The 12,500-nt window shown below is 44.6% G+C and overlaps 2 protein-coding genes across 2 annotated transcripts in view; one reads left to right on the top strand and one right to left on the bottom strand.

The window, feature by feature from the left end:
* The window catches only part of nr5a2 (nuclear receptor subfamily 5, group A, member 2), a 58,021-nt gene extending 48,993 nt beyond the window's left edge, over positions 1-9,028 (top strand). The window contains exon 8 of the mRNA XM_062555559.1: positions 6,235-9,028. Coding sequence (XP_062411543.1) covers positions 6,235-6,482 — 248 coding nt within the window. The 3' untranslated portion in view covers positions 6,483-9,028. The remainder of the gene's footprint in view (positions 1-6,234) is intronic.
* Positions 9,029-10,290: 1,262 nt separating this feature from the next.
* The window catches only part of LOC134102367 (adhesion G-protein coupled receptor D2), a 68,138-nt gene continuing 65,928 nt past the window's right edge, over positions 10,291-12,500 (bottom strand). The window contains exon 17 of the mRNA XM_062556452.1: positions 10,291-10,416. Coding sequence (XP_062412436.1) covers positions 10,291-10,416 — 126 coding nt within the window. The remainder of the gene's footprint in view (positions 10,417-12,500) is intronic.

Genomic DNA, 12,500 nt, shown 5'->3' with positions numbered 1-12,500 from the left:
GAAATGAAGTGGGGGGGGGGAGCAAATTGAGCCTTCATGCCTTATTCTGACATCCTGACAGAGGGAGAGGAGAAGAGAATGAGAGAGAGGGGGAGGGAGGGAGGGATGGAGAGATGGAGGGAAGAGAGGTAGCCCCACTGGCTTTTCATGACCCTATCAGAAAGACCCCCTCCAAGAAAACTGGAACAATTGTGAAGAGTGTTTCTCATGCATCATTAAGATGGAAAGAGAGAGAGAGGGAAAAGAGCAAGTATGTCTGCAAGTAAGAGAGACAGAGAGAGAGAGAGAGAGAGAGAGAGAGAGACTGTGGGTGAGGAATGTTCTGATGCCATGATTATCTTTAAAAGCCCCGTGTCTCAAACTGATAATGATGGAAAAAAACAGGTTCTTGGCTCAAAATAATAATTTGCTACGAGTTATCATTTAATGACCCAGTCATGAGATGCATTTCTCCACCGTTGCTATGATAGACATCAGGCCTTAGTCCACAATTCACAATGCGTCCATCAAGGCCATCACTGCTCCTGCACATCAAAATCCAAAAGCCTAACAGAGCTTCCCATATGACTTGGCAATAAACTTCCCTTCATGGCCACGTCCCTTCTGAAGACTCCATTACATGTTGAGACATAGGAGGGAGAGAAAGGAGACATTGCCACTTCCGAACTGTTCTCTTCTAAGAAGCGGGAACGCAAAGGGACATTCCCATGGGAAGGAGCTGGGAACGTCATAGCAGAGAAGGGAGTCTCCTGGGACAAACACTGTGGATGTGCCGAGAACAAAGAGTTGGGTTGTTTTAGAGAGAGGGCAGAGGAATCGAGAGCCAAGATAAATTGGTTGAGTCGGTGAACAGACGGCAGGACATTGAGAATGTTCCGGTGCGGAAAGAAAGAAGCTAGTGAAGTGCTCAGTTGCTAGCTTAGCCACATTTTAGAGTTTGACAGTATTAAACATCACATGCGATGTTATGTTAATCACATAATTATTCTGTGTAGGGCTTTTAAAACATATGGCGTTATCTTACAAAGCATTCCTGTATCACTATGGTCAGGATATCAGACTTCCGGTTTCCTGACAGTTTGGCTCCACTTCAGCAGAACCCAATCTTTTGTGACACAGTAATCATGTTCATCGCAACATGTGAAACTTCAGAGAGTGTATGTGTATGAGAGAGTGTGTGTGTATGTGCTAGAGAGAGAGAGAGAGAGAGAGAGAAACTGCCAGAGAAGAGCCATTCGCCCAAACGGCTTTGATAAGGAGGCCTTTGAGTTGCGGGCTTAGGACTGGCAAACCACATCACACCAGTGACGCCAACAGCCCACCATAAACGGCAGCATCCGTGGTAGCCCAGAGGAGGCCTCGCAGATTGGACATGGCAGTGATGAGGACCACATGAGCCCAAACATGACTGGTCTAGCGCTCCAGCTCCAATCCACAGATACACCACAACACAAATCATGCTCTAGCTCACTCCGCACACACACACACACACACACACACACACACACACACACACACACAAAGCATCAATCCACGGGGCCTCTTTCCAACTGTGGACAGTGCAGAATTTTGTATTTGCACACTCCTAAGCATGAGTACAATTTGCTATTTCCTACACAGCCTCAGACATTTAAAAAAAGAAGGGAGTTCATGTGTCTGTTCATCTCAGTCGTGTGAAATGAGCAAATATTGTCCACTGTTGTCCATCGGGCAGTGTGTGCAGTGCTGGTGGGCGGCCTAGTGGACATTGAACCTTGCTCCCAATCAGGGGCCTCCTGTTTTCAGCCTCCAGGGTCCCCAGGGGCCTCCAGGGAGCCCCAGGGAGAGGGTGCGTAGGGGTGTGGGTGTGAGGGGGGAGGGGGGAGAGGGGAAAGGGGAGGTCGATCTGCCCTTGCACGAGCCTAGGGGGGTCAGAGAGGTTGCCTGGCGAGAGCCTCCGCCCCGCTCCCTGATTGGCGTGTGCTGCCGAGAGCCGAGTTAATGATCAACGAAGGCGAAATTTACAGGACCACTTTGATTGCACGATTATAGCTGGCAATAAAGGTGTTGTTTTTTTTGTTGTTGTTGTGTGTATGTGTGAGTTCTAATGCACACGTGGGTCATTATGTGCACGTGTATGTGTGTGTATGATCGTATGTCATTGTGTGTGTTTGTGTGTGAGACACCTTTTGGGAATGTTTGTTGGGAATGTTTGTGACGGCACAAACATTTTTTTTCCCTTTTGTTTATCTAAAAAGATGACCCTTTAAACCCACCCATATGGAACCGTAGGCCCAGCTCATTGGCTGGGGCGTATATCTTAGCCCTCCCCCTCCCCCCCTGACGAATTGGCATGATGCTCACTCACACGTTTAATGGCTTTGCTGTCAAACATCTGTGCTTTTTTGATGAGTCTGGGAAGCCGTACCCTCTCCAAGAGGGCATCAGTCACTCACTGGTGACATGAATGGTTCAGTGGGGGCTTGTGCTTATTTGCCCTCCGTTAATGCTATTACCTCCCAATTAAATAATCATTGATTAGCGCCTGTTAGCGTCTACTAAAGCATTTCTTATGTTAATGTTGTGCTAGTGGGCCCGTAGTCAGCGGAAACGCAGACACATGTGTGCTTTGTGGGATAGAGGGAGGCAAAGCCCTGATGAATGCTTTACACAACAGCGTTCTAAAAGTGAAGCATCGACACATTCACAGTATCTGTATGTGTATGCATGCATGTCAGTGGACCGCCAGTGAGTGTGTGTGCATGCGCGCGCGTGTGTGTGTGTGTGTGTGTGTGTGTGTCTGTTTGTACAAATGTCTGGAGGGTCTTGTCAAACATAGTCAGGGGTAAGAAAGCACAGCACCCTTTACCACTTATTTTTGAATGAATTTCAGATCTTATTTATATGATTTATTTATCTATTTTATGCAGAGATCATGATGAGGGGGAAAAAAACACACAAAATCTCACTAATTAACAGGCGCCTCCACCATAGCAGGGGCAGTTCAGTAGCAGTGAGAGTGTGTGCGTATATGTGTGTGTGTCTGTGTGTGTGTGTGTGTGTGTGTGTGTGTGTGTGTGTGTGTGTGTGTGTGTGTGTGTGTGTGTGTGCACGCAGGGTCGTCTGGTCTGATCACTAGTCAAATGAACAATGTATTCCACAGGACCGCAGGGTCTGGCGTCAAGCTCACGCACGGCTCCCCAGCACACTGAGGCTGTTTCATGTGGCAAAAAAAGGGATAATTAGTCCCACAGTGGCTAAATGCTGGGCTGGAGAGATGAGAGACGTTTTAGCACACGTCTCCACACAACAGGGCACCCAGCCCCACTGAGCAGCTAGCATCCACGCTAACACCTGCATCTCGTATTGTTAGTCAGAGAGAGGCAACTGAGGTAGAAAACTGATATTTTTTGTTGTTTGGTTCTGAAAGGTAAAAAAAAAAAAGAAAGGTAAAAGGCTTGATTTGATTTGTTATTGTCACCTTTGGGTTAAATCCGCGAAGTGAGTTAGCCTACGAAGGAGGGAGGTGGAATGTAGTGGGCAATGAGAGATCAAACCATTGTCATCGACCATCTTTTTTTCCCTCCCTCTCTCAGCCTTTCATTTTTTTTTTCAAACAGAGCCTCATAATAATTAGCAATTAAAATGGCTACTTTTTCTGCAACATTTTTCTCTAATTAGCCAGAAAAGACACAGGGATTTTGGGGGGAAAAAAATCTCTGTAGTTTTCGTGTCTCTCCCATCCCTCTGGACCCCACCCCTAACACCCCCCCCCCCCCTCACCACCTCTTCCCCAGTTCCCACCCCATAGCCTGGGCAACCATGGCAACATCTCAGAGGCACGCTAGCATCATTGAGCCTATTTAACCCGGTCAATCTGACCATGAAAATGAACAAACACGCATGAAATAGTCATGCTATGATTTAAGTGCACATCAGCACCTACCCATGACTAAACTACATCCCCGGAGGAAATTTGACTGTCACAACAGCACCGTCCCGTGCATGAAAACAAACACAATCATAAAAGTAAAATAAGTTGAAGAAAGAAATGGAAAAATTGGCTATAAAAATAGCAAGTGTGTATCCCAGTACATCATATAGGGTAGACTGTATGGGAACGCCGGACTGAGTGGTTGACTTTCTCTCATTCATATTCTGCTGTTGCCGTGCAGGGACCCCAGCGCTGTCCGTAAAGCCCCGTGCTCTCAAGAGGTAGCACACGGGGGTCATCACTGCAAATAAATGCCCTTTATTTACTTGTGTCAGCATGTGCTAAACTAAACTCTCACAACATGCTTTTCTAATTGGTCTCCACCTCCCACCACCTACACATCTATTCACATGCATATAGAGGAGCACGCTCATATACAGTACAACACACACACACACACACACACACACACACACACACCTCCCAACCATGTTTATCCTCTCTGGTTATTACACACACACACACACACACACACACACACACTCATACCGACTCACACACATGCACACACACACACACACAGAGACACACAGACACACACACACACACACACACACACACACACACACACACACTCTCCTCCTACTCCTCTCTGCTTATCCTTGTAGAGTCACTGAGGGGTCAGACACCAGACCCCCAACCCACACACTCACACACTCACTGGCAAAGCCACTGCCTTGCTACCTCACTGCCTGCTCCAGCCCTCATTAGAATCTCTCAGCTCCTCTAGCTCTTTCTCTCTCCCTCCCTCCCTCCCTCTCTCTTTCTCTATCTCCCTTCTTCTCTCTTTCTCTGTGGTCGCAGGGCAGGTTGTTCATGTGTGTGCGTGTTTCTGTCCATGCACGTGTGTGTGTCTGGATCTGTGTGCGTGTGTCTGTCCGTTAGTGTGTGTGTGTATGTGTGCGAGTGTGTGTGTGTGTGTGTGTGTGTGTGTGTGTGTGTGTTCGGGGGCAGAGAGTCAGTGGAGTGTGCCAGCTGGTTCATTAGCGTTGGCGGGGAGGGTTAGGGAGGGTTAGGGAGTCCTTTTCAGAATCGTTTGGAGGTGTCAGGCTGCCACAGGGACCTCGTCACTTTCCATTAGCGCAGCACAGCGCAGCACACACACACACACACACACACACACACACACACACACACCTACCGTCCCCAGCGTTGCCCAACCTGGGGTCAAAGAGATTAATAAAAGATCACACACACACACACACACACACACACACACACTCTCTCTCTCTCTCTCACACACACACACACTCTCTCTCACACACACACACACACACCACACTCTCTCACACACACATAAACACACTCACACAGAAGCGATCTTCACCTGATTAAACACACACACACACACACACACACACACACACACACACACACACAAACACACACTCACACACAGATGGACGCACCACACTAGGGATTCATTAGTTGCCCATGTATTACTCTCACAGCGATTGTAGCCTGGATGGACATTTATTTATATATGAAGTAAAAACAAGAAAGAAAAAAAGAAATGTGAACATAACCGCTGAGGTTTGAGGGCTCCGAGTGTACAAGGAAACACAAATGGAAACGCACACATTGTGTCAGGTGCGTTTTGTTCTGATGTGTTTCTCGTGGTGTTCTGTAAAGTGCGGGCGGTTCCCGAGTGTTGCGCGCCTCTCTCAGGTGCAGAGTGGACTGAGCACAGAGCCTGTGCCGGGGCGGGGCTCACTACGCCACAGCTGCATAATTCATATGCCCAGGGTAGAACGTCTCTGTAGAGGAGCCCCTGACCCCCCCCCCCCCCCCTCCCCACCACCACACCACACCCATCCTGCCTGCCCCCCACCTCACACACATTCAATTCCCCATCCGTTCATACAAACACACACTCACCCACACACACACACACACCCTACCTACATATACACACATACACATAATACCTCTCTTCACATCCGTCCTAGTTCATACTATACAGCGCTTTGTCAGACACCTAAAGTCTTTAAACACAGAGATGTCGGTTTTTATTTTACTTTATCTTACATGCACGTGCACATGTTGAGGCTGTACCCGACCCATTACCAACCAGTTACTATTCCTGTGTGTGTACAACTTGTTATGTGTGTAATGGCCTAATGTGTTACCATTGAGCCTTAAACAACCAGCAAATTCATCACTTTGGAACTCGTGTCTCATTTGGTCCCCTTTGCCTTGGTCAGTTGGTCAACCCCACTTACGTCTCTCTCTCTCTCTCTCTCTCTCTGTTCCTCCTGCAGACGTGAAGAACCTGGAGAACTTCCACCTGGTGGAGAGTGTCCAGGAGCAGGTGAACGCGGCGCTGCTCGACTACGTCATGTGCAACTACCCGCAGCAGACGGACAAGTTCGGCCAGCTGCTGCTGCGGCTGCCGGAGATCCGGGCCATCAGCATGCAGGCCGAGGAGTACCTCTACTACAAGCACCTGAACGGCGACGTGCCCTGCAACAACCTGCTCATCGAGATGCTCCACGCCAAGCGCGCCTGAGACCGGGGACAGAGGAGAGGCAGACAGACTCTTAAGAGAGACAGACAGACAGACAGACAGACAGGTAGACAGGTGGACGTTGGTTTGGAGAGAGAGAGAGAGAGAGAGAGAGAGCGACAAAAAGAGAGTGACCACAGAAGCCGAGGCCACTCAGAACAATGACTTCACTTGACCTGGCCGCCACCCTCACCGCTTCCATCACGCACCACAGAAGGTCAAGCGCCTGAGCTGATGTGAGCGAGAGCTGTGTGGGGAGAGCTGTAAAAAAGGGCCGACCGGGCGACTGTGGGCACGTCCCTTTCTCCGGCCAGGGGGGTCACAGACGATAGCGTTCACTAAAAGCCGACACATTAGACACACATGTACAGATGCTCGCGCCGATTCTCATGGCCTCTCCATTCCTCGCTCCTCACAGGTGGTGTGTCGTCACTTAGAGTTGTGTTGGGTCACATTAAAACATTTGCTGTGTCTTCAGAAACACTGACGAACAAGCACACAAACAAAACACAAAGTTGGTCAGAAATGAAAAAAAAAAAAAATTGGTGGTAAGGTGAATGTCCAGGCATTTGCAAAAAGTGGTGGAAAAGTGTTCATCATGTGCACAGACGATTGGGGTGACTGGAAGAAAAGAAAGACATTTGTGTGAAGGAAAAACTGATCAAAACACCCATGAACAAAAAACTTTGATGCGGACAGAACAACTGAGATCAGTGCACTTCAACCAAGTAGCCCAGTCTGGGGCTGTTTGCAAACAAATACAACAATACAGAGAGAGACATTGAGAGACAGATCGACATATCTCTTCATCTCGGAAAGGCTATGTGTTCGAGCCAACCACAGAGGACTCTCACCCAAGACTCTTTCGTTCAGGAGATTGGTACTTTGGCTGGTTGATGTTGATTTGAAAAAAAAAGCCTCTTCCACGCTGTCTTGTCTGTTTTAAGGCACCCGGGGCATTTGGACTTGTGACCACAGACTCTGAGAGATGAACTCTAAGCTGCTGGTGTTTGTACACACCACCTCACCTGCAACACTTGTATTGCCTCCCCTCAGCAGCTTAAAAAGGACAACATGGATCACAGCAACAAAGAGCGAGACATACATATGTACATATTGACACAAATTTTAAAAAAGAACACTACAGATAAAAAAAAAACTGCATCTTTTAAACCAACAGTAAATTTCTTCTCCATGGTAATTGTGAGGAGCCTCTTTAACCCCTCTGTCAAGTGTCACAATTTTTGTTTTTAAGTGCTTACCTCATACAGTATAATGTTGATGGGAGAAACTGAATTCTGTCATTTTGACAGTTGGTTCATGCAGATCTGTCGGCCTGCACATTTCCAGTTACTTTCTCAGCGAAGAGTCCCAAGTATTGGAAACAACTGTGGCTTTTTTTCTGTTCCCATAATGCAACTGATTTGAATAAGGGAGAGAATGAGGCCTGACAGAGATGAAGAACTACTGTCTCTGCCAACACAAGACCAAAGCCTAAAGAGCCACCACCACAGACAGACAACTCATCCTTAACTATCAGTATTATACGTTTTTGTGATGTCACAGTTATGTGAGTCTTGCCTTACTTCATTATCATGCTAGCTAACCGTGCAGATGTGAACTGAAATGTGTACAAATATATAAATATATATATATAAAGTATTAATGTTGTAAAATTAAAAAAAGAAACATGGAAAAATGACAAACATGGATACACAATGTGTTTACATTTATGTGGTCACGTGAGAAAGAACTGTGATAAAGACTAAATTGCAAAGCAATGATTTCCTGAAAGAATAGAAAAGAAACAAGAAAAAAACAGTTCCTCTGGATTGCTTTTGTTGGTGTGTACAGTTATTTCATTCTATTTGTTCTTTCTTTTTTTGGTGCAGTACTTAATGATGTCGTGAGACACTAAAATCAGAAAGAAATCTCACTTAAATCCAAGTTTCTTAGGTTCTGTTTCATTGCTCATTTGATCATTTGCCTTGTGCGAGGGTTTCCATTTTTTTTCTCCGTATATGACATGTCATTTTTGTAGAGCTGTCTTCTTTATGTTCTACGTTTTAATATATGTCCCTGGTTGAGCTTTAAAATTTGGAGATAATTTATTGTGTCTTGGTTTTCATTCTTGTGTTGGGTTGGAGCACAGGATATGGTAGCCAAATATACTGTTTACTGTGGCATGTTTTAACAAAAAAAGATAAAGAAGAGAAAAAGGTAAAAAAAAAAAATGTCTTTCAGAGATGTCGTTCAGAAACACATAAAATCATTGACACTACCACAATCCACTCTGTTAAATACTGTATCTTATTTGACTTCACGTGAAAACCTGTATGAAAAAAACAAAACATCAGAATAATTGTATTTAAGTTAATATGTGCAACTTGTTGCATTGCTTTTTTGCTACCACTGAATTTGAAACAGCTTGACTTTGAAACATGTTTGTTCTATACCAAAGACAACATCTGTCCCCTGAGTCATGGTTTTGAGTCCTGCATTATAAACAATGAGCTACAGTGTCAAGCACTGATCTCTTTTCAAGGTTGGCATTCCTGGTTGTCACTTCTTTTGTGGAATTTTGAGGTAGTCTTACTCAATTTTATTAAGTGTCATAGTATTTAGAAAAAATATATATCTGAGCCATGGTGACACACACACACCTTGCAAACACAAACATAAAACATACAGAATCCGTACATTTTCAGTTGCATCTATTTGATATTTATTTTCATCATAACAAAATGTCTGGCAGCAACACAAACCCTACAAAATTACAGAATTATATTAACGCTGGTCTTCATCAATTGAGAAATGTTCACAGACATATTTTGTAAATATTGATCGTACAGTTCTTTTTTAAATTTGACATGTGATGTCCCTGAGCCCTCTAAGAAAGCTTCAAATTTAGCTGACTGGTTTGTATGTTTAGTGACTTCCATGTTTGTTTCTTCTGTCTTGTATGTGTTCAGACAATCTTTAATGCATCACAGCCCTATTACCTGTGCTTTTTTCTGAGTTGCCACTGCCTTTGATGTCAGCACACACACACACACACACACACAGTTTCCTTACCTGTACCTCTCTCTGACTCTCTTACAGATGCACACACACACACACACACACACACACACACACACACACACACACACACACACACACACACACACACACACACACACACACACACACACACACACACACACACAGAGATTCACATATTTTCACCAGTCTCCACAACACAACTAGATGGATGTCAGTCACTCCTGCTGATTCCTCTGGCGGGAAGCTCTTACCATGGAGCTGATGGATTTCCCTCTTCCCCCTCTTATTTAAATAAATCATTATATGACTGATCTCTCACTTCTCTGTGTAACTGTTTCAACCGAAGGATGCACTACTGGTTCACAATTCACTTACACTCTGCACATCTATACTGTTACTTGGAACTTAAACTTGAGCCTATCAGAAGGAATGGCATAGCAAAGACACAGTTAAATTACATTTTGTGTAAATACAATAAAGGTGAGAGTTTGAAGCTGTAATTCAATAATCATACATGTTGGTCATCACATATTGAATTATAAATGTCAAAAGAACAAAACAGTGGACATAGAAATCCATAAAGTACATTTATGTCAGAAGAGGATATACAAATATCTAAACAGTCTTCAGAGTATTCATAAAGATACCATTTCTAAAATAAAACAAAGGCCTACGTATGGAATTAGCTTTGGCTCAGAACATTTACACTATATAAACACAAACATCTATAGTTATAGCATACACAGGAAACCCTGTTAGTGTCCCGTCAGACGAGGCCACCTGACTGTGCCCCTGCGTGGGGCAGATAAGGCGTGTGGTGTGGCTCCACCGGAACATGCTGGCAGTGCCCATCCACAGCTGCCCCCTCTGGCTGGCAGGGACACAGGCGACTCTGCTGGGGGATATACAGTAGGTGAACAGGAGGAACACTCAGTCATTACGCCACATGACTTTCAATATAATGTGATATCGTACAGTACAATATAAAACAACAATAATCGGAACGACTCTGGCCAATTTGGGCACAGAATTCAGAAGAACACAAGGTAAGGTTAAATGTAATATTAAGTGTTCACTCAGTGCTGCCTGCTTTTGATATGATAAGAGGAAAAATACAAAAAAGAAGCAGCATATAATAAAGAGTCAGATGTACACATCATATAAATGTATTCTTTTTTAATAATGAAAAATACATAAGAGCCCAAGCCTGTAAAATGCTCTGTAGGAAATCTGTCTGATTTGATGGAAATGAGACGTGGAACTTCTGTCTCCTAATAGAGTGTCGAAGTCAATATATTCATAACGGAAACCTTTGCGCATAACTGTCAACATACCAAATTATATAGATATGTTAACTGTAAATATATGAGGTAGGATGAAAGCAGATATACACTGAATGATTAAAGTAATAAAGACAGCCATTTTAACCCAACCAATTTGTAAATCTTTCATCAAAAGCTCATTTAGATCTCCCTGCTCGACCATGATATTCTTCACGTGCTGTTCTTCACAGACAACACAAGGCTAAATATGTGTGAGTGTGTGCATACGTGAGGGCCAATTTCTGCGTTTATGTGTGTGTGTGTGTGTGTGTGTGTGCGCGCGCGCATGTGGGGCATGTACATAATACACAAGGATTGTCCAAAAGAGACTGACCATCAAATCATTTTATGACATGGACAGGCACACCATTCACACACACTCATTGAAACCACTTTATTCCTCTCGTGGTAACATCACGAGCACTTGCCTGCGTCGGCCCGTTAGATGGTCCGGCACCTGCCGACCAACCGCCGCTCCACAGCCGACCCCACGCCACGATTCAGCCGCACCACTGCTCACTGACCTTCACCCAAAAAAACTTTTTCTTTTGAATCAGTAAATTATTGAAATGTTTGTCGAATTAATAGGTGCATATTAAACAAGATGAGTCTGATTGTTATGCAAAACCCAACTTCGGCAATGCAAAGCAAATACAGGGCTTTTTAAAAACGTAGTGGACCTGAAGGTCATAGTCCTTTTCATTTGAAATACATGTATTATACATAAGTCTGGGCAAAGCAATACTTCACAGCATTAATCTGTTTTTTTTTCATCCTGATTAACCATCTAAAGAAGTAAATATGTAAATATCATAATCTGACTTTTTTCAGCATCTGGACCTCGCTCTTAGCATTCCGTTAATTACCCCAACAATACCACATCCTCAGAGGTAGATTTTCTGTCCGAATGAGTAGACTTGAGGAGGGAAAAAGGGCATATGCATCCATCCTTTCATGCTATAGCGCCACTTAAACCACACAGACATCACATAAAAGAGACTCAAGGTTGCGGCTGATTGAAAACCTCCGCAAACAACCACTTCAGAAATCCATTTACGCAGGGCTCTGTATGTGAGTGTGTGTGTTTGTGAGAGAGAGTGTGTGTCTGTGTGTCTGTGTGTGTGTGTGTGTGTGTGTGTGTGTGTGAGAGAGAGAGAGAGTGGGGGTGGGGGGGGGGGAGTCATGTGGAGGGTCTAATTCAAACGTGACTGTGTCAAAAGCACAGTCACATTTGGGGGTCCCACTGGCCTTTTGTCGCCGGCCGAGCTCTCGTGTGGACATTTGGAAACACAATGGGAGTCTCATTCTAATCACAACAGCGACGCTCTGCTCCGGGGGGACAAGCACGGAGAGAGCCTCGCGACCTCTGACCCCGAAGATAGTGGGCCATTTTGTAAAGGGCAAACATGTGTCAATTAACTGACACTGATGGTGTAATGCGCATGAAGACATAAAATGACGGCATTCACTGCACGGTCATGATATACTTTAGCATTCATGCCCACATTCACACAATTTAGCCCATCAGCACAAGTGCATAATAATGTGAATTTAGAATTATATGTCCACCATCAGAAATGACCGCTTGTGGCATGAAATTAAAATCGTTGAATGTAACAATTGATATGAATATTTAATGCATCTTTGTTGACTA

The sequence above is a fragment of the Sardina pilchardus genome, chromosome 15, assembly GCF_963854185.1.
Source record: "Sardina pilchardus chromosome 15, fSarPil1.1, whole genome shotgun sequence".
Lineage (NCBI taxonomy): Eukaryota > Metazoa > Chordata > Actinopteri > Clupeiformes > Clupeidae > Sardina > Sardina pilchardus.
This window is presented reverse-complemented; position numbering and strand designations above follow the sequence as displayed.